General features: G+C 49.2%; 2 protein-coding genes across 5 annotated transcripts in view; both read left to right on the plus strand.

The window, feature by feature from the left end:
* The window catches only part of CPD (carboxypeptidase D), a 34,676-nt gene extending 20,916 nt beyond the window's left edge, over positions 1–13,760 (plus strand). The window contains exons 11-21 of the mRNA XM_030536343.1: positions 32–201; positions 896–1,207; positions 4,156–4,351; positions 4,845–4,980; positions 5,799–5,948; positions 7,388–7,483; positions 7,577–7,638; positions 8,078–8,209; positions 8,535–8,720; positions 9,078–9,177; positions 9,878–13,760. Coding sequence (XP_030392203.1) covers positions 32–201; positions 896–1,207; positions 4,156–4,351; positions 4,845–4,980; positions 5,799–5,948; positions 7,388–7,483; positions 7,577–7,638; positions 8,078–8,209; positions 8,535–8,720; positions 9,078–9,177; positions 9,878–10,104 — 1,767 coding nt within the window. The 3' untranslated portion in view covers positions 10,105–13,760. The remainder of the gene's footprint in view (positions 1–31; positions 202–895; positions 1,208–4,155; positions 4,352–4,844; positions 4,981–5,798; positions 5,949–7,387; positions 7,484–7,576; positions 7,639–8,077; positions 8,210–8,534; positions 8,721–9,077; positions 9,178–9,877) is intronic.
* Positions 13,761–16,259: 2,499 nt separating this feature from the next.
* Positions 16,260–22,017, plus strand: part of GOSR1 (golgi SNAP receptor complex member 1) — a 99,816-nt gene continuing 94,058 nt past the window's right edge. For 3 of the 4 annotated variants that reach the window (XM_030536229.1, XM_030536230.1, XM_030536231.1), the window contains exons 1-3: positions 16,260–16,350; positions 19,114–19,234; positions 21,914–22,001. In XM_030536229.1, coding sequence (XP_030392089.1) covers positions 16,317–16,350; positions 19,114–19,234; positions 21,914–22,001 — 243 coding nt within the window. In that variant the 5' untranslated portion in view covers positions 16,260–16,316. The remainder of the gene's footprint in view (positions 16,351–19,113; positions 19,235–21,913; positions 22,002–22,017) is intronic. The other variant, XM_030536232.1, reaches the window with a different exon arrangement.

Below are 22,017 nucleotides of genomic sequence, written 5' to 3' on the forward strand. Positions count from 1 at the left end.
AACCGTGGTGGTTTTCTGACCCTCTGTCCAGGTTCACCAGGGTGTCAAGGGATTTGTGCTGGACGCCACATCCAGAAGGGGCATCTCAAATGCTACTATTAGCGTTGCTGACATCGACCACCCTGTCACCTCTTACAAGGCTGGAGACTACTGGCGCCTGTTGGTTCCGGGGTCGTACAAAATCACAGCCTCTGCCCGAGGGTGAGTGACTGGCATCTTGGACAAATGACTGATCTCAGACAGACCTTCCGCTAATTCAGCTATGTTCCTAGCTCCTCTCCTCCTCAGCCAGAAGTGAGCGCTGGGATTTGTGCTTATCCTGAGCAAAGCATTTAACACCCTCTAGGGACCAGCTGACCGAACTCTCCAGTAGAGAGAATTCAGTCCACAGAACTGCCAACCATGGGAATACTTGGCTCCTGTTGTGAGAATGATCACAGATGGTTCTGTGTGGTGGAAGGTGGTTAATAAGGGGATATTTATTTAGGAGAAACTTGACCATAAAGAGCTGCTTGAGAATAGCTTAATTGCTCTGAATCTGTGAAAGCCTGGTCACCATTCCAGCCAAAGCTTCCTCAGTTAGTCCCACCTGATAACCCTGTACCATAGGAGCTGGACTGTTGAATTCCCCAGCTCCATCTGCTGGTAGGAACTGCAGTTATCTGTGGTGATCACTGTTTCTCACTGAGATTCTGGGTCCTCTGCCTAGCATGGTATTCAAAATGTTTTGTCTCAGAGTTGCCTTGCTATTTTGTTTTCCTTTGCTATGCACCTTGCCTTAGATTGTGTTGGAGGAAAGGTTAGTCTACCATGATGTCCAGCTGGCAAAGATATTGCAACAAATGGAGTATTTGAACCTGCTTTCAATTTCCCTATACGTCTTCTCCTCTGTCAGGTATAACCCGCTCACCAGGACTGTGACTGTCGGGGACAGAGGCGCGGTGCAAGTCAACTTCACTCTTTCACGAACAGATTCCAAAGTTGAGGAGGGAAAGATCCCGGTCCTCACCAATGAAGACACTAGTGATCCGTCTACCAAGGAGTTTGAGACCCTAATCAAAGACCTCTCTGCTGAGAACGGATTGGAACGCCTCGTGCTAACCCCTTCCGTGGACGTTTCTCCCTACCGCTACCGTCCATACAAAGACCTGTCTGACTTTCTTAGAGCCCTCCACTTGAACTACCCTCAGATCACAAATCTCACTAAGTAAGTGATGCTGATTCCAGCTCCTGGCCTCCCAGAGAAACAGCCTGTGGCTGTACAGTAGCATGTAGCATGTGATGTTCCTGCCATGAGTACGCTCGCCATATTACACACACTGGAAGCTAGAGTCCCTGTCCGAAGATGGGTGATATCAGCAACAGACAATACCTGTAGCCGGTATCTGTACTGGATGGAGCTCTAATCTCAAAGCCATAGAGGTTTTGGGTTGTCACTGAAACCCCCAGGAAAAGGTTTGGTTATAATATGAATAGAGGGCAGCAGGCACAGAGGCGGCAAAGATGGGGGATCCAAAAGGCCCTTTGGGGGAGGGAGGGCTGTAGGCAGAAACGAGCAGAGTGTGTGTGTGTGTGTGTGTGGGTGTCGGTGGGTGGGTGTCAGTGTGTCTGTCTGGATCTTGCTGGGAGGCCAGGAAGCAGATGAGTAGGTATTGCAGATAAGTCTGAGGGCTTGTCTACATCAGAAAGTTGCAGCGCTGGTGAGGGAGTTACAGCGCTGCAACTTTGAAGGTGTACACATCTGCAGGGCATCACCAGCGCTGCAACTCCCTGTTTGCAGCGCTGGCCGTACTCCCGTTTTGTCTCGGGTGTAGAGGATCCAGCGCTGGTGATCCAGCGCTGGTAATCCAATGTAGACACTTACCAGCGCTTTTCTTGACCTCCGTGGAAGGAGGAAGCCTCTGGTAATCAAGCTGGTCTCCTTTCCCGGTTTGCTCTCTCGTTCCCGGAACCCCGAGCAAGCAGGTCTCCTTCCCTGCGGTTTGCTGGGTGGCTCCGGGAACGCGAGAGCAAACCGCTGCGAAGCTGGTCTCCTTTCCCGGTTTGCTCTCTCGTTCCCGGAACCCCGAGCAAGCAGGTCTCCTTCCCTGCGGTTTGCTGGGTGGCTCCGGGAACGCGAGAGCAAACCGCGGCGAAGCTGGTCTCCTTTCCCGGTTTGCTCTCTCGTTCCCGGAACCCCGAGCAAGCAGGTCTCCTTCCCTGCGGTTTGCTGGGTGGCTCCGGGAACGCGAGAGCAAACCGCGGTGAAGCTGGTCTCCTTCCCCGGTTTGCTCTCTCGGTCCTGGAACCCCGAGCAAGCAGGTCTCCTTCCCTGCAGTTTGCTGGCTGGCTCCGGGACCGAGAGAGCAAACCGTGGCGAAGCTGGTTTCCTTTCCCGGTTTGCTCTCTCGTCCCGGAACCCCCCTTGAAGCCGCCCAACAGCGCTGCAGTGTGGCCACATCTAACACCACTTGCAGCGCTGGTTGCTGTAAGTGTGGCCACTCTGCAGCGCTGGCCCTATACAGCTGTACTAATACAGCTGTAACAACCAGCGCTGCAAAATTGTAGATGTAGACATGGCCTGAGTCACTGATCAGCATTTCAATGAGCTTTTGGTCAGTCACATGATAGGAACATCAAGGGCCTGGAGGAGAGCTGTGTGTCTCTGGTAAAGGAGATCCTGCCTTTGCACTCTCGAATGGCAGATCTGTGTGCGCGTCTCTCCATACACTCCAGTTAGTGCCTTGACTTCTGCATTCCCTCCTCTCTAGCACACTCTGATGTTCTTACCCACACTGGTATAGTGTCACTAATGAATGCAATCAGTGGGAGGGGTGTCCTGAATAGCACTGTCCTGCTCTGTCCCTCTGGTGTCCATGCAGTATGATCTCAGACATTCCTTTGTTCTTTCCTTTCTTTATGACCTTGTACCCTCTTCCAGACCACTTCTGGTTTACGGTTTTTAACCAGCCCACCCGCATATGGTCCCCTGTTTGCTCTGGCTTTTCGCTTACAACTGGTGTTGGCAGGATGGCACCTGGGGCCAATACCAGGCATGGGGCGATCTGCTGATTTATATGCCTTCCACGTACTGTTTGCCTGATCATGCCGTGCCTGGCGATGCTAGTGTGCTGCCCACACTTCTTCCAGAGCTGCTGTTCTCATCTGAAGACTGTTGAGCTTCCAGTTACGTCAGTCCCTGGCTGTCGTCATTGTCCTGCTTTCACTTCTTTCATGAATGGCAGCGACCCAGGGCGTGTGCAGTCAGCTGTAGCATCTTCAGGATGTGGGATTTGGTTTGTGGTGTCCTCTGTTTGCTGGTCAGTGGGAAATCTCTTTAATGTAGATGGAATATATGGGCTCAAGGAGTCGAAGGTGTTAACGTGACTGTGCTTGGCACCTCCCAAACATGCTGTAAATCCTTTAAAACTTTTCAAAAGATAAAGGAAAAACAGTTTAAAGCATTTGGGGAAGGCTTTCATTTTAACAACATCTCTTGTTCTTTCCTCTGACTTGTAGAGAATCTTGTCTGGCCATCTCCTAGAGGGCATTAAAGATAAGAAAGAGAAGAAGCTAACTGAAATAAGCTGGAGCTGTTAAAAGTCCAGTCCCATTTCCTAAAGACCAAACAAGATGAGCGCACATAAGAGGGAAGAGAAAAGACAGCAGAGCTAGAAAATGCAGCTTCTGCCATAATGTAACATCAGTGCTGGAAAATCAGTGGCATATCACATGGTCTTATAAATCCCCTGAGACCTGGCAACATTTTATCAGCACTGGGCCATTTAGGGCTTTAGATTTAGCTGTGTTTCTGGTCACAGGCTTACAGCAATGTTGCAGTTTTGTCCAGGTAAGCCAGACTTCTTGTATAGAAAAGAGAAGAAATAAGGTGGGGTAGGAAATGGACACACATGAGGGAGGAGGGGAAGACAATGTCACATCCCAAGTGGCATATGGAATCTAGCTGGAGCCTGCAGAGGTGGTGGTGTCATCTGGGTCCCCGCCTGTCTGGTGAAGATCTCCCTCAGGGTCAGGTCAAAGAAGGCACTGTTGTCACGCTGCATCCCAGGGCAGCAGCTTTGCCCACTTCCAGCCCCTCACTGACCTGTGCAAAGGCCAGGCCAGAGGTGGTTCACCGGCCATAAATAATCAGTGCTTCTGTTGATCTGTTGGCAGCTTGGGTCATAGCGTTGAGTACCGTCAAATGTGGTCCCTCGAAATATCCAACAAACCCAACCAGTCTGAACCCGAGGAGCCCAAGATCCGCTTTGTTGCTGGTATCCATGGAAATGCTCCTGTTGGCACAGAACTGCTCCTGGCGTTGGCAGAGTTCCTTTGTGTGAACTACAAAAAGAATGCAGCCATCACCAAGGTAAGAAGGCAGCATCTGGAACTCCCTGCCCACCTGCCTGAACAAAGAGTGGTTACTACCAAAAACCATCTTCCTCTTCATGCAGGGGTGTGGGTTATATGAAATCCAGAAGACTTGGCTGGGGGGTCTCAGGACAATGTAAACTCTGTTCCGGCCCAACCATGTGTGGTGGGGGGAAGGCTCCAGCAAAGACCGTGGGAGTTGATGGTGGGTGGGGTGTTCAGGTGTCCCTCCTTGACTGTTGTGAGGCAGCTGGCAGCACGGGTTGCAGCCGCTGGCCAGGGTCTGCAGACCCCTAACCCTGCCATCCTGGGCACAATGGTGAAAACTCAAGGCAACCCTTCTGCAGTGTAGGCAGCGCTTCTTGGAGCCTGAGCAAGTGAAGGTGCCGGGAATTACTGGGTTTGTCTCTGCGGGGTGGAGGTGGGGGGGTGTCTGCCGAGTGTGCTTCATGGCTAACTGCTGAACTTCGTCTCTCTGTGTTGATTGACAGCTGATTGACAGGACAAGAATTGTGATTGTGCCATCCCTAAATCCAGACGGGCGTGAGACCGCTCAGGAGAGAGACTGCACATCCAAGACTGGCCAAACCAATGCTCATGGCAAAGATCTGGACACAGACTTCACAAGTAAAACTAGTTCATGTTTAGTATCTTAGCAAAACCAGTGCAGTGGTGAACTGATCTCCCTGATAACCACTGTAGAATTGATGTCAGTCATGTCAGCACTGCTGACCGCTTCAGTTATGTCTCAGTTATTCTAACTGGCTGGATATCGTGATGTTCTTAGAATTGAGACAGGTTACAGAGAGTAACTTTAAATACCTTTTTTGCAAGGGAAGGAAAATCCTAATTTATTCACGATACTCTCTAGCAGAATCTAGAGATAAGATACACCTAATGACTTTGATATGGACTTCATGGTTTGGGGGGTGGGAGGTTCTTTTAAACCCAGAAGCTCTCCTCCTTTTTGCTGCTGACTTCCTCCTCAGTTATCTAAAGCAATTACATTTGAGCACCACAAGGCTGTCCTGTCTGGAGTCCGTGTTCCTGACCAATGTTTTGGCTGGTTTTGTTGCCTGGGAACGCGTGAAGCATTGATTTTGGGGAACAATGGCATCGGTTATGTGACTGAAGTGGAGATAACCAGCAAGTGTTGCTCCCTAGATCATGGTGGGAAATAGTGACCTGCAAGGTCTATGGAAGGTGGTGGATGAATGCGGCCACTGGCTGCAGTTAATTGACTATCCTGAGTGGTCACGTGTCTTGTTTTAAATGTGTTAGGTGCCACTTGTTATGGCAGCAGCACCACAGAAATACCTTTTTATTATCACCTGCATCTGGTGTCAGTACAAACACTAGCAAAGCATGTGTTTCTGGAGGCCTTTACCATCACAGAAGGAGACTCTTCTGCTGAGCGCTCATGACTTTCTTTGTTCTGTTTTTAGGCAATTTCTCCTCCTACTCTGGGATAGGAGAGCCGGAGACCAAAGCAATCATTGAGAACTTGATCCTGAAGCGAGATTTCAGCCTCTCTGTTGCACTGGATGGTGGATCTCTGCTTGTAACTTACCCATATGATAAACCTGTGCAGACAGGTACAGCTAACTCCTCACAAGCCTCCTCATTCAACACTTAGGATCATTTATTGTTTCAATAGTCCCGTATTCAGCTGCAGGCTTGTTCTGGGCCAGCATAGCTGGTTATCTGGGTTGGAGTGGGCTTGTCTTGATGCTGAATTGAGTGAAATGAAAATGCGGAGACTACCAGTGTCATGGTATAATTCCCCACTCTGAACCTTAGCGTCCAAAAGATGGGGTACCAGCATGAATTCCTCAGCTCAATTACCAGCTTAGTACTTGTAGCGCTGCCACCAACCAGGAATTCCAGTGCCTGGTACACTCTGCCCCCCCCCCCCCAAACCTTGCCTGGGGACCCCCAAGACCCCAGACCCTCTGGATCTTCACACAAGGAAAGTAAACGCTTTCCCTCACCGTTGCCTCTCCCAGACTTGCCCTCCCTGGGTTACTCTGGAAGATCACTGTGATTCAAACTCCTTGAATCTTAAAACAGAGAGGAAAATTCACACACCCCCCCGACTCTCCCTGAGAGCGAAAGTAATCCTAACACAGAGAGAAAATTAACCTTTCTCTCCCCCTTTCTCCCCACCAATTCCCTGGTGGATCCAGACCCCGTCCCCTGGGGTCTCACCAGAATAAAGAAACAATCAGGTTTTTAAACCAGAAAAGCTTTTAATTAAAGAAAGAAAAAAACAGTAAAAATTATCTTTGTAAATTTAAGATGGAATATGTTACAGGGTCTTTCAGCTATAGACATGGGAATACCCTCCCAGCCTAAGTATACAAGTACAAATTAAAATCCTTTCAGCCAAATACACATTTGCAAATAAAGAAAACAAACATAAGCCTAACTCGCCTTATCTACCTAGTACTTACTATTCTGGACATATAAGAGACTGTATCAGAGAGATTGGAGAGAAACCTGGTTGCATGTCTGGTCGCTCTCAGAACCCAGAGAGAACAACACCCAAAAACTAACAGAGCACACACACAAACTTCCCTCCCTCAAGATTTGAAAGTATCCTGTCCCCTGATTGGTCCTCTGGTTAGGTGACAGCCAGGCTCACAGATTTTGTTAACCCTTTACAGTCAAAAGAGACATGAAGTATTCCTGTTCTATTAACCGTTAACTGTCTGTTTATGACAACCTGGCTAATGGTGCAAGCCTCGTGTAAGACAGCTGGGACATTGCTCCCAGTGTCAGGCTATGCAGTGTAAGGACGTCCGCTGTCCATTGCAGGAAGGGTTGAGAGTATTTGATCTGGGAGCCATTAAAAACAAGCCAGTACACTGGGATTCATTGGCGGTATCCATTTGACCAAACTTCATAATGCTCAGGAAATGCAGTTTAGAAACTGAGCTGTGTTCGAGGCAGTCTGAGCACTGTGCTATGTCATTAATTTAGTCTGCCTTGGTTAAAGGCAGCTCCTACTAATCTTCTAACCTTCTCTTTATAGTGGAAAATAAAGAGACTCTGAGACATTTGGCAACTCTGTATGCAAACAACCATCCCTCAATGCATCTAGGTCAGCCTGGGTGTAAAAATGAGTCAGGTACGTGCATGTGATGCCCTGGACTGTGGCTGTTTTTGTGCTGTCCACTCTTTGCAAAGGATTTTTTGACTTTTTTTTGGTCTGTCTCTACAGATAACATTCCAGGAGGGGTCATCCGGGGGGCAGAATGGCACAGTCACCTGGGCAGTATGAAGGTATTTCATAGAGAAATTCACCTCCGCCTCAGGCTCAAACTAAGAGTAGAAACTTAGTTACAATCACCTCAGGAATGGAGACTGTAACTGAACAAAATGCTGTGGTTCTTCCAAAACTTTACAACTGAACGTTGACTAATGCAGCTTTGAAACTTCACCATGCAGAAGAAAAATGCTGCTTTCCCTTTTTTTAGTAGTTTTGTTTAACACAGCACTGTCGTGTTTGCTGCTGCTTCCCCCCGCCCTCGTCTGTGCTGTTGCTTGATTCTGGTTCCAAATGAGGTGTAGGGGCCTGGTCAGCTCGTAACTCTGAGGTTCTACTGTAGTGTTAAAGGAACAGATTTTCTGGGCAGAGCTATGCCGAAGTCACCCGTTACCTCATTCCAAAGCTTTCTGTTTAAACGCTATCCATGTCACAACCTCTTCCCCTGTTTTTCAGGATTTCAGTGTCACTTTTGGCCATTGCCCTGAGATCACAGTGTATACCAGCTGCTGCTACTTCCCAAGTGCTGGACAGCTCCCTAATCTGTGGACAGAGAATAAGAAGTCTCTCCTTAGCATGGTTGTGGAGGTGAGAGATTAATGGTTCTTCAAGAAGAAGCTCCTGGGGGCTTGTGGGGGAGCACACTGGTACATGAGGCCTGGTCCTTGCTGCTGAAGTCCTATGGTTGTAGGTCCAGAGGAGTGAGATGTGGTGTATCAGCCAGGGAATCGGCTAATCTCTCAGTGACACTTTGCCTCAAGGTGGGATGAACAGACCTTGGTTGTATTGTGCATTTTAATTACTAAGCAGAGGGCAGCCTTCTATTTCACATTTCAGTAAATCCTAATACGCTCACGTATCTCCCTCTACCCTTGTGTCTGAGCTCTGAGCCTCTTGACACTCTTGATTTCAGGTTCATAAGGGAGTCCATGGATTTGTCCAAGACAAGAGTGGCAAGCCAGTGTCTAAGGCAGTCATTGTACTCAATGAAGGTGTGAGAGTGTACACAAAGGAAGGTGGTTATTTCCATGTGCTGTTGGCTCCGGGGTTACATAACATCAGTGCCACAGCTGAAGGATATCAGCAGAAGCATGTCTTGGTGAGTGCGCAGCCGGATCACAGGGTCTCTTTCCCTGTGGCCTCCTTAGACTTAGACTTCTTCTTGTGTAAGGAGACTTCTTCTTCTGCTTAATTTTTACTCCTGTCTGTTTTTTCAGCTATTTAGTCTTCAGTAGCGGCTGAACAGCCTTGCTTTTCAGCCCAGTGTAGCTGTATTTAACTTGTGCAGTGGATGGAAGAGAACTTCCCACCGTGAGCCCTTGCGGGGAGGGGATAGTTCTGAGGCGTGACTTTCCCCTGCCTCACACTTGCTGTTGGCAAGTCCACATGCTTCTCTCCTGCGTAGATGCTAACACAGAGTATTGAACATTTTTGGCACGTCCACTTGTTTCTCCAGGTGCAGGTACGCCATGATGCCGCCAGCTCCGTGGTGATCGTGTTTGACATGGATAACAGGATATTTGGCCTTTCAAGGGAGCTCGTGGTGACTGTAGCAGGTAACATGAGAGACCCTCTTTTCAGGACATTCAGGACGTGAGATCCATCTCTGACCATCACTTTTTCTCTCTCCTCCCCTCCCCTAACACTAAGTTAGTCTGTGGTCCTGAGTCATTCCCCTGCCCTTTATTCTAGGTACACTGCTTATCCCACAGTTTGTGCCCTCCAATGCTGTATCTGCAGCTAAGAGGGTGGATACTGGAGATCCCTGCAGCACTTGGTAGATTCACAAATGGCCTCAGTAAAACGAGGGGGGATGGCGATAGCAATGGGAAAAGTCTACTTCTGACAAGTCCTCATTAGTTGGCTGTGGGAGTAAGAGACAATACTGTCTCTTACCCTGGGCCACCTTGAGGGCGGCACAGCTGGCTGCTGCCAGATCACTACATGGGTTTGGAGGTCAAGGATAAGGTGGCTATCACCTGTGGAGGCCAAAGGTCGTATTCTTGTTTAGCTCAAGGAAAGTTTGAGTTTTAACCCTGTGCCAGTCTCAGCTTTGCCCATCTGAAGCTGCAGCACAGGAAGGGCCCTTTGCTGCAGGTTAGGGGCAAGGTGCATTGGCACAGTTGGATGAAGAAAGCAGCTCTAGCTCGTCACTCTTGTGGGCACAGCTGGTGGTAAGTGACAGGGAATCTGCAAGCATCCACTAGGAGCGTGGGCACTCACTTGGCCCTGACTGAAGTGTGTTCTCATTGGCAGGTGCCACCATGTCAGCTATGGTCCTCACAGCCTGCATCATTTGGTGCGTCTGCTCCATCAAGTCCAACAGGCACAAGGATGGTTTCCATCGCCTACGGCAGCACAATGACGACTACGAGGACGAGATCCGCATGATGTCCACCGGCTCTAAGAAATCCCTCCTGAGCCACGAATTCCAGGATGAGACAGACACTGAAGAAGAAACATTGTACTCTAGCAAACACTGAGACACCAAGTGGAAAGGAAAGCTCCCTATGGACAAGCCCTACAATGGGGGCTGCTCTTACGCTTCAGAGATCTGGAACGTTAGCTTGCAGAATATGTAAGCTCCAGAGACGTGGGTGGCAGTTCTCAACCTCCCGTGTGTTTTTTTGCTCCATTCCTACTTATGCACTTGTCAGCTGATGTCAGAGGCTGTGAACACTGTCATGTTTCTAGGTCAGGGGTTGGAGTTCCATATAATGGAAACACGTGGAAGGCAACTTATTAGTGTGTTCTGGCATCAAGACTTGCTAGCAGTTTTCTCGATGGTCCAGCCTGGCGCAGGGAAAGTGGAGTAATTACCAAATGCCTGGTGGGGTCCATTGTTCTCTAAGCTTTAAAGCCATTATTTATCTTTACTTTTTTTATTCTTTTCACTCTCTACATTTTGGGGAAGCCTTGGTCAGTTATGGGCAAGACTTCAGCTGTGCTGCCAGTGAGTGGCTTTAGAAATGGACAATGAGCTCGGCTTTTGGTTGCTCCATCCCACTCCAAGGGTGCAGAGGGCCTGTGGCCTGCTCTGCTCTACTGCAGGCTTCTGATGCTTCTGAAGTGTTTGCAGGGGAATAAGTTTTACAGTCAGGCTCCCCATGAAATTGCCTCTGTATTGAAAACTGACAGGTGGAATAATCTAGTTCAGGTGTGAGAAGCTCTCCACGCAAAGGGGGAGAGAGCTACAGTTAACTCATAGGAGTTGGGTGTCTGGTAGCTGTGCAACTCGGCCATTCTCTAGTTAAAAGAAAATCCTCAGGTTTATTTGAACAGTCTTGTACAGAACCCCTCTTGCTTCTGGTTGGCCATGTAGCCAGCCCAACGACACTTAACATTGCCTGTCTGAGAATGGAGACTAGCTAGTAACCCATGAGTGAGGAGTAACAGCAGCATGACAGGATAGCATGCTAAAAGAGCCACTTGAGGGTTTCCAAGCAGATGGTGGTAATCACTCACTGTGGATGTTGTCTAAATGCTGCTAGTCACTAATGTGCCTGCTCAGCCTTGTTCCTGTCTGCCGGAGTTTGAAAAGCACTTCAACCTGGCCACAGCCCAGTACACACAGCTAGTATTCTGCAGCAGCGCTGAGCCTGCACAATCTCTGTGGCTCAGCTTCAGTCTCAAATACCTGCAAGACTTCAGTTCCTCCCCAGGTCCGTCTGATACAGAAAAATACCCATTACTGACCACTGCTACTGTTAAAAGCTGACCTCTTTGCTCCTGTATTGAACCCTGAGAGTGCCTGACATCCAGCCAGCAGCATGGGCACATCTCTGCTCAAGGACCACAAGCAGAGTGCCTCTAAATGTCCCTCCTGCTCTTTCATAGTTAGATGGCTGTCAGTGACAAAGGGGGGGTGGGTGGGGGTGTGTGAGAGAAAGAGAGAGAGAGAGAAGAGGGATGTTTGGATAGCACGATGTGTAAACAGGATCTGAGTGACGCTCTCTGTACATGAGAGAACACTTGGAGTCAAAACTTACCCATTGTTGGAGCTAAAAGGCTTCTCTAGAAAGGGAAGATTCTGTGCCAAGAGGAGCTAAATCAAACCACCTGACACCTGATTTCCAGTGCCTTTGGTGTCTTTCCAGTGTGCCTCCCTTTTCTGAGGAGGGAACTAGGGTTCAGCAGCATGAAGCAAATGCCGGTATTGCTCGCTTCCGGAGTATAGTACTTGCAGGAATTAGAGGATGCAGTAAACAGGCCGGGCTCTTGCCTGAAATGAATGATTCACTGGCGGCTCTACTCAGTGTACTGCAGCCTGGAGCGAAGAAGGAAATCCTCCTCTTGTAAGACACAAGGTCTGAGGTTCTCCAGCCTTTGCTGTATGCACCTAATAGGACCTTGCTGCCCTTGTGGAAATGTAGCTACCAAGGGAACCAGACAGTTTTTAAATCTGTGTTGTAACCCACCAGTTGTTGCTGAAATACTAAATTCTGCAAAAGGTTAATGGTGTTTGTTCACCACCTTTCCTAGTAGTCTTCCCTCCCCAGCTTCTCTGAGAACTTCAGATGCTAACAAGTGTTGTGTTGGGGACAGCAGTTCTCTTCCTGCATTATTGGGTGGGAGGTATCTGACTGAATGCGGGAAGAGTGGGCATGCATGTTGGGACCTGTCAGCTGTCTTGTATTTGTTATATGGAACAGAGTTGATAGTATTAGGTCTGCAGCTTGGTCCTCTGTCAAGAAGTGGAGCTGTACTGTCAGTATTCACACGCCTCTCCAGTTACCCAGAGATTGGAGCTTTATGATATTTACATCGCCAACTTGTATTCAAACCATTCCATCAGCTACCATGTCGGGGCGAGTCTCTAGTACAGCACCAGCGTGGCTGTTAGCCCCCCTCCCCAGGGTATCCATGTGAAACATCAGCAATTCTGACAGGATGGGTTTGAGTTAGTAGATGAGCGAGTGTCTCCACTAACAAGATGTGAACACTGCTGTCTGGGGGTATGTGAACTGAACTCCGGGTAGAGAGAGCTTCATTCAGCCCCTTTTCCCTTTTGTAAAACAAGGCTTCATATTGCAAAAGTCAGGGGCAATTCTGCAGAGTGTGAAGCTCTTTATGCTCCTCTCTCATGAGAAGATCATTGTGGAAATGTTTTAACAGGGCATTTCTCAACCTCTTAACAGAACAATTGGCAGATATGCTGTTAAGCATGTGATGGGAGCAGCCAGGCTAAGCAGGGAGCTTCTGCCCTTCCTTATACCCTGTGTTAAGGAGCTGGTGTTGCATCTTCTCTCACTCTTGCAGGGACCACACATGTAGCGTGTCAGGTTGCAGCCCTGCTGAATAAATGACTTTGCTCTGATTCTTCGGTTTTCAGCCTATTATGCAGGATCCAGTGGCCTATCACTCAGTAAGCTTAAGTCTGCCTGATTTCCAGAGCTTTTGCTTTCAAGGTCAAAAGCAGATGAGTTGGGGTTTTTATATTAAAGTTGACTTCTCAGCCTGATCTTAAGGCTCTCACTTTTCCTGCTTTGATACCTGGTTCGGTGTGGGAGTTGGGGCTTCCTCATTCATATGAAGATGTTCTCCCTCTAAATCAGACTTCTGCCCCCACAAGCAATAAATTAAGAGTCTACAGGCATTTCAGAGTATTGTGTTAGCCCTTTTTTCCTCACAGAATGTGTTCTGAACTAGCTAGGGTAGGTGAATGCCTGTGAGGTAAGTGGGTGCTAATTACTGTGTAAATACCTATGAGTGAGACTCTTCTAAGCTGCGTGTCGTTGCTTAGATCTCCCAGGGCAAAGGTGCAGCTCTTCTATGGCCATGACAACTGGGTTTTTAACTGCTTTTGCTGAACAAAGTACCCTCTGCACCCTTGTCTGCAACACCCCATGCCATCCTTGACCCACCTTTGACAGCCAGTATCAACAACTCCCCTTGACCCCCTTTCTGGAGGTGCCAGCACCACCTGCATGCACTTGTCTCTGGAATGCATAGGTCCATGCACTGTGCCTTCAAAAGTAAACTTTTAAAAAGAGACTTCAAATGGTTGACTTTTAGCTTAAATAAAAGAAACCAATCTGTGTGCCATGTGAGACCGAACTTTCTGTACCAGGCGTGTGCTCTGTTTTTTACATGTATACTGAAATCTAATACTCTATTAAAATTATTTTGATGTCTCTTGTGCTAGTCTCAGTAGCTGAAATCTTAATAACTTTCACAAGAATGACAAAGTAGCTACCTTATTGTCTTAGCCTGCCTGGAGTGGGAGGCTCTTGGCTTGGGCCCCTCAGTTCCCATTTCCTCTTGACCCTCCTGTTATTTCTTAAACTCTCTTTGGTGTCAGACAGGGCAACTGCTAACCCTTGAGTCTATGGGAGCCACAGCTTGTGCTTCATTGTGCACCTGACTTTGGGTACTGCCCCCTAATGGCACCTGCTGCTTCACTGCTTTTGATTCCAAACACAATGCACCGAACTTGGGCTGGACTGGAGGGCAGCAGTCAGCCTCCCCCAGTCTGGCAAAGATGACTGGGAAATTAAAGCCAGTGTGAGGATAATGCTGTAAAACTGCTTTGAGGACAAGTGCTCTGGGCTCTAGGCTGCTGTCAGCACTGGCATGAGCTGTGGTTAATGTTTCACCAAAACTTTACACGCTAAACTCCATGGGCCTGTTTATCTGCCATGGGACCAGGCATGGGTCTTGCTACAGTAAAACACGCAACCAGCCTGAAGAAGGTTATTACAGCTCCAAGAAGCTCTTACAAAGTGTAGGCCAAGGTGAAGAGCAGAGCTGCTGTTTGTTACCGATGGATCAGGCCTGCTTGTGCTGTGGGCTATACTGTAAGAGTAGCCAAAGGCAAGTGTCAGGTGTGGGGTTAGGTGCTGTACAAACACCTAGGAAGACTTCAAGTTGTTCACACCAGCCCTATTGCAAAGCTGTGGTTTCTCGTAATAGACAACTCTCCATGCCTGTCATGTAGTAATTGTTTCCATTAACTATCACTCTGAAAGCATTGGTGCCTTTACCAACTGCAGCTGTTGTATGTTACATTGAACATACTCCTGTACCCACCTCTGAAGCAGGGATACCCAACCCTCTGTTTTAAGGAATTTTTTTGAATAACATCTCTAGTGCCTTCTGTAAGTAAAGTGAGCTGTATGTGCTCAGAGTTCTCAAGCAATAGTTATGCCAAGGATCGTGGCTGCCATTACACAATAGCTAATACTTGTAAGGTGCACAGAACACAGTAGAGTGGTGACCAAAAGGAAAAAAAACCCTTCTGTCCTTTTTGTCACTTTTATTGCCTTGAACTAGGTAGCTATTGTGCATGTTATGAACTGGCAAGGGCTGGTGGCTGGAGCTTTTCTGCTGATGTGCAGCAGGTACAAGGATTTTTTTTTTAATTCTTTTTTTGAGGCTGTCCCAGAGGCCCTAGGGTACTGTGGGGGAAAGTAACCTCTAGGGCCAGATGCTCTTGTGAGTGTGGCCATTCCCCAGGACTAGACAATGCAAATTAACTGAACAGTGAAGAACTGCTTATTAATAATCAAAATGGAGCCTTGGAAAACTGTTTTGAAAATGTAGACGCGTGAATATAAAACTGTCCTCCCCGGAGGCTGATGGGAGGGTGCCCTTCAGGGAAGAGATAGGGGAAGGGTGAGTGGACTTGTCACACCCAAGCACTGTTACCAACTCTTGTGAGATTTGGTGGTGCTTGTAAAGCCTCTGCTCCTGGTGGCATGTGGTGCTGGGGGACTTGGCTGGTTTAAATGAAAGTAGCCCTCAGACTTGGGGAAAAGCTTGGGCCTGTGAGCTGAGCGCAGCCCTAGCAGCCAGCCAACACCTTACACTAATTTAAAAGTGATTTTTTTTAAAGCCACCGGGGTGATTTCTGAACGCTGGGGGTTGGTGTGGGAGGTGGGCACTGCCTCGGCGTGGGCCTGGCCTGTTTGCTCCCAGTGGCTGGGTGCCCTTTGCACCATGGCAGGCCCTGCCCTGTGCAGGCTGGCGCTGAGCCTGGGGGATCCAAGCTTGGGGGTGCTCAGCACCCCTGGCTTGCAGCGGTTTCTGGTTCAATGGCTCTCAGCACCCCTGGGCGCTGAGCCTGGGGGATCCAAGCTTGGGGGTGCTCAGCACCCCTGGCTTGCAGCGGTTTCTGGTTCAATGGCTCTCAGCACCCCTGGGCGCTGAGCCTGGGGGATCCAAGCTTGGGGGTGCTCAGCACCCCTGGCTTGCAGCGGTTTCTGGTTCAATGGCTCTCAGCACCCCTGGGCGCTGAGCCTGGGGGATCCAAGCTTGGGGGTGCTCAGCACCCCTGGCTTGCAGCGGTTTCTGGTTCAATGGCTCTCAGCACCCCTGGGTGCTGAGCCTGGGGGGATCCAAGCTTGGGGGTGCTCAGCACCCCTGGCTTGCAGCGGTTTCTGGTTCAATGGCTCTCAGCACCCCTGGGTGCTGAGCCTGGGGGGGCGGTCCCCGTCCCGCGGGGGCTCGGCCGGGCCGGTCCGGAAAGCCCGTTACAGAGCCGGGGGCCGCACTGGGGGCCGCACCTCCAGGTCTCTCAAGCGCTCCGGGCTGCGGCAGGGGGCAGAGCCCCGCTATGCCGGCGGGGGCCGCCAGGTGGCGATGCGCTGGGAGGCCTTCACTTCCCGTCGGTCTCCGCGCCCCGGGGGACGCTCTGGCGCCTGGTCTCTATGGCTGGGGCTCGCGGGGCTGGAGCAGGCTGACGTTGGTAACAAACATGGCGGCGGGGAGCAGCAGCAACTACTGGGAAGGTGAGGGGGGGCGGGGCGCGGCGCTGCGGGGCCCGGGGGGGTCGGCTCTGAGGGGACTTGGCGGGAGCTTTGGCGGGGTCGGGGGGGCTGGGAGGCATGGGCTGGGTACAAGGGGACTTGGGGGCTGGGCTCGGGAGGGGATCGGGGTGGGCCTGGGAGGCTTGTGGGGGTCGGGGGGCTGAGAGACATGGGCTGAGGGGTTGGGTCTGAGGGGAGTTGGGGTTGGGGGGCTGGCTCTGAGGAGGTTCGGCAGGGGATCTGGGCGGGTTGGGGGCTGGGAGACAGGCTGAGGGGGTGGCTCTGAGGGGTTGGGTTTGGGGGGGTTGGGGGCTGGCTCTGAGGAGGTTCGGCAGGGGATCTGGGGGGTCAGGGGGGCTGGGAGACATGGGCTGAGGGGTTGGCTCTGAGGGGGGTTGGGGGCTGGCTCTGGGGGGGTCAGGGGGCTGGGAGGCATGGGCTGAGGGGTTGGCTCTGAGGGGAGTTGGGGTTGGGGGGCTGGCTCTGAGGAGGTTCGGCAGGGGATCTGGGGGGGTCGGGGGGCTGAGAGACATGGGCTGAGGGATTGGCTCTGAGGGGGGTTGGGGGCTGGCTCTGGGGGGGGCTGGGAGACATGGGCTGAGGGATTGGCTCTGAGGGGGGTTGGGGTTGGGGGGCTGGCTCTGAGGAGGTTCGGCAGGGGATCTGGGCAGGTTGGGGGCTGGGAGACAGGCTGAGGGGGTGGCTCTGAGGGGTTGGGGTTGGGGGGTTGGGGGCTGGCTCTGAGGAGGTTCGGCAGGGGATCTGGGGGGGTCGGGGGGCTGAGAGACGGGCTGAGGGATTGGCTCTGAGGGGGGTTGGGGGCTGGCTCTGGGAGGGTCAGGGGGGCTGGGAGGCATGGGCTGAGGGGTTGGGTTTGGGGGGGTTGGGGGCTGGCTCTGGGGGGGTCCGGGGGCTGGGAGGCATGGGCTGAGGGATTGGCTCTGAGGGGAGTTGGGGTTGGGGGGCTGGCTCTGAGGGGGTTCAGCAGGAGATCTGGGCGGGTTGGGGGCTGGGAGACAGGGTGAGGGGGTGGCTCTGAGGGGTTGGGTTTGGGGGGGTTGGGGGCTGGCCCTGAGGGGGTTCAGCAGGGGATCTGGGGGGTCAGGGGGGCTGGGAGACATGGGCTGAGGGGTTGGCTCTGAGGGGGGTTGGGGTTTGGGGGGCTGGCTCTGAGGAGGTTCGGCAGGGGATCTGGGGGTGGATCTGAGGGGCTTGACGGGTGGCCTGGGGAGGGGTGTCCATGGGGAGATCATGGTATCGCAAAGCTGAGGCCTAGTCTTTGCTCAGGGGCCTGGCTGGGTGAGGTGTCACCTGGGGTCCCATTACTGGCTTAGCCTTTGGATCTGTGTCCAGGGAAAAGAAATAAATAGTAGAAATTCAAAATGGAAGATAACCCAGCAGCCACTTGTGTTGTGTTAAACAAGTTTCTTTCTATATTGTTGCTTTTATAGTGCCCTACTTTGATTTATTCTTGTAACCAGAGCTCTGTAGTTGCTTTACAGAAGAGGTGAATCAAATTTTGGAGGTAGACATGGAAAAGTGTTCATGAAAAGCTCTCTCTAAAATGGTCTATGATGTGAAAAAGTTGACATCCTATCTGTGTGCTACCACTAATTGGCTAGGCTGAATATGGGACATATTGCCTTCCTTGCCTAAAGGTGGCATACCAGCTTGAAGCACCAGTCATCTAGTCTGACATCCTATGTTCCTGTAACTGTGAAGGCTTTTCTGGGGATGACCAGGAAAGAGTAGAGTTAATGAAGACCAAGAGAAGAAGCATGGGATTTGGGTTTTGGAAGTTTTTACTGATCAAAATGTTGTTGTAAATAGTAGTAACGAGGTGTGTTTTGTGGGGTGGTGGGGGAGGAATCTTCCTGTGAGGGGAAAAGACATGTAAAGACTTGGATGTTGCAAAAGCAGGTATAAAACTACAAAGCTGGTCTGATTTTGGCCCATTCAGCCTGATGGTGTCTCTGTAAAAGTGTGACTAGCATTTAAAGAGGACTCGAGTCCTGTTGCACCCCAGAAGAGAACTGAGCTGAAATTTACTGAAGGGGAGCAGCTGGTAATGTTTCGGTGGAGATTTTCAGAAGTGCCAGAGGGAATTAGGAGCATACAAGGCAGTGGGAATTGTGTGCCTGAATTCCTTAGAGAAGTTTGTAACTGGAATTTTCCAATTTACTTGGCTGAAATATGGTAGTTTCTAACTTGCTGTTGCTGACTTGGTCTTGTGTGTAGGTGAGACCATACTGTGTAACGTTCGTAGACACTAGTAATGGGGGAGATCATTTAGGCCATGAGTCAAATGCTGGGATGTTTCTTTATAGTGATGTGCACTGATAACAGTGGCACCATGTCAAACACAGCAGAAGACATCTGTCCCTGACCTGTGGAGCTTAAAAATCTAAACAGTGTGTTCGCCAGTGCTTCATTCAGTCCAGTTCTGAATAACCACAAGAGGGCTTCTCCATCCTGGCTAAGTCTCTGGGTCACTAGTCTGATCCACTGTGATGGAACATCTATTACTAATGTATTTTCATGATTTGTGCATACATCCAGGCGTTTAATCTCTTTTGTAACAGATCCTGCCTGACTTCTTATTTTTAATGATGTAGTCTCTTATTCTGACTTCCTCTCCTTTATGTTATGCACCCAAAATAGTTTGTTGTAAAAAAGCAAATCCCAAATATATTGGATTTTAAAAGGACCTGTTAACCTCACATGTATCATTCTGTTGTTGTTCAGATCTCAGGAAGCAGGCTAGACAGCTGGAGAATGAGCTTGATCTGAAGTTGGTCTCCTTCAGCAAACTGTGCACAAGCTACAGTCACAGCAGCACCCGAGAGGGAAGACGCGACAGGTATAGGTACTAACAGACTTCTTCATGTTTTTTTAAAAGGCTGCTTTAAATACTCTTGATTCATTTAATCTTCCACTTTTCTTTATTATTTGAACCTTAGTTTTTCAAGTAGCTCATTAGAATAGTCCTTCCTGGGTATTAGGAACCATATGTTGATCTTCATGAAGCGGTGATGGTGATCCATATGGATGGTGCCCGTTCAAGGACAGTGGAATGTCGTTAGCATGATGTAAATCACTAGAAGGAATTGTGTTGAAGCTGTAGTTGGTATTTGTGGTAATCCATAGATGGGGTGTGTCCTTGTGAATGGCAGTACAACTTGCTGCACCGTCTGTGTTCAGGTTGTATATTCATTTAGAAAATACTTTGCAGTCTTTTAAGGACTTCAACTCAAAGGCTGGAAAGCAGTTTGGATACTGATGAATTTAGCCTCTCAAATTTGCATATGGTCTGGCTAGCATTATGCTCCCCATTGTAAAGATGGGAAATTGAGGCACAGAGCTGTTGTGACTTGTCCAGACTTGCATAGTGAGTACGTGGCAGAGCTGGGGTTTGAACTGAGGAGTTCTGACACTGAGCCCTCTGCTCTAACCAATATAGGTACAGCCGCTAGTTTTAAGTTTTCCTTCAGGATTACTGGTGAGAACTCCTTTTAAACATAAGCCTTTTACCAAAAGAGCTAATAAATGTTCTTCGTCTGCAAGTGTCAGGTTTATGTGCGTTCCCTAGTCAAGCATAATTAAGTTTTATATGTCTCACCACCTTGAGGACCAGACTCTCTGATTCTTTCAGAAATGTGAAGACAGCTACATCATTAACTTCATAAATGGTGCCCATGCACATGCAGCCTTCTCTCGATCAGTCACTGTGTATTAATTGAGTCTGTTGCAATGGGAATCGTTCTGGAACTCGCGCCAGTCCTAAAGTGAGAGAAATCATCATCCTTCAAAACCTTCCCTAAAGCTTCCCTCTACTGGGTTGCCTACCAAATATTCAACAATATCTAGGCATCCCGTGTACTGTGACCTCTGCTGCTTATTCTGAATATGATTATGTCACTATCACCTTTTCCTCCTTTCTCCCCTCTTCCTGGTTCTGTTTGTGTCCACATGTTGTTGCATAGAGGCTCTGTAGGCTCTTTGTGGCAGGGAGTGTGTGTTTTGTTACATGTAGCACCCAGCACATTGGGCCTTGTCCCTGACTGAGCTCTGTCAGTGTTTCTGCAATGCAAAGAATAATAGAGCTTAAGACACCTAAATGGAAGCATCCCAGCTTGACTGCCCAAGCATTAGTTAATTTCGTTCTCATTTTCTCGTCACTCCCCCCAATCCACAGAAACAAACCTTGTTTGTTTTACCTGCCTTTCCCAATAAGTGTCAGTAGATTGCAATCCTACCCCTTGAAAGCCACGTTCCTCCTATCCTAACACAACAGTTCTCTCTCTGTGTCCGTATTTCAAAGAGAGGACATCAAAATGGATTGTGTCTAAACGTATTGTTGGATTGAATGTGTCTCTTCTGACATTGCTCAGGCTGAGCAGAGTGACCCAGAATCTGTTTCCCAGCCGAAGCTCAAGAGCAACGCTAGGAGTGACCACTCTCTTCCTGAATCAGACCTGCTGCTGCCACCACCGTCTTCTCTATTTCTCATATGTTGCCAGAGTTGTATTGTGTGGTGTTTGCCGTATAACCCGGACATACCACTGACTTCTTGTTTCCAGAGAGAAAGATGGGCCGTAGAAAAGACACTAGTTTTCTTTCCTCTTCCTATTCCAATAATTGCAGGTAACCAGAGAAAAGAGTATTGCCTTCAAAAGATGTAAACTGTTACCTTACAAATGTCGGTCTGTTGTGTGTTTGCACCTATCCCCTTGCTTGTATGATTTTTCTTTGTGTAATGTTTAACTGCTTTGACAGGCATAGGGGAGATGGACTATGTAGAAAACACAGTTTATCCCAATTTTTCTATGTGGCATGTTCTTGTTTAAAATGCATCTGCAGGAGTTTCTAGCACTGTATTGTTAATGTACATTTACATAATTATAACATACTAATATTGAAACCCACTTTCCTGCTAAAAGGGAGTCGTAAAGAACAGTGTGGGAAAGAAGCATCATTGTTTGGCAAGTAATGATTTCCGATGTGATGTGTAGTAGATTCAGTACCAGATATTAGCTTCAAGAGGGAAGTAAGGCTATGTCTTCACTAATACTTCTGTTGGCAAAACGTGCATAGCTCAGCAGTGTGAAAAAAACAACCTCCACCCTCGGGCGACGTAAGTTTTGCCAGCGTAAGTGCTCATGTGCACAGCGCTATGTTGGCCACAGAGCCTCTCATGCTGTCATAGTTACAGCCGCTTGTTGAGCTGGTTTTCTTGTGTCGATGGGCAGGCTTTCTCCCATTGGCATAACATGGCTACACAAGCGCTCTTCAGCGGCACTCCTGTGAGTGTAGACGTGGTTGAGGGGTATATAGCTCATGGTATTTAAACGGAGGTATTGGATTCATGAGGCAGTCGATACAGGGAAAATGTATCTCTTTTCTAAATTTAATCTCTGACTTTAGGAAACCTACTTAGAAAATAAAATTGCCTTTGTACTTATGCCTGTTATTGACACGTGGTGTCCGAATAGTCACAAAAGAATTTTGTACCTTTCAGTAATTGCTGCTGCTCTTTTCCTCTTAGTTCTGATACAACTCCTCTCTTAAATGGGTCAAGCCAAGACAGAATGTTTGAAACCATGGCGGTGGAGATTGAACAACTTCTGGGAAGGGTAAATGAGTTTTCCT

Source organism: Gopherus evgoodei, chromosome 17 (genome assembly GCF_007399415.2).
Source record: "Gopherus evgoodei ecotype Sinaloan lineage chromosome 17, rGopEvg1_v1.p, whole genome shotgun sequence".
NCBI classification, from domain to species: Eukaryota; Metazoa; Chordata; order Testudines; family Testudinidae; genus Gopherus; species Gopherus evgoodei.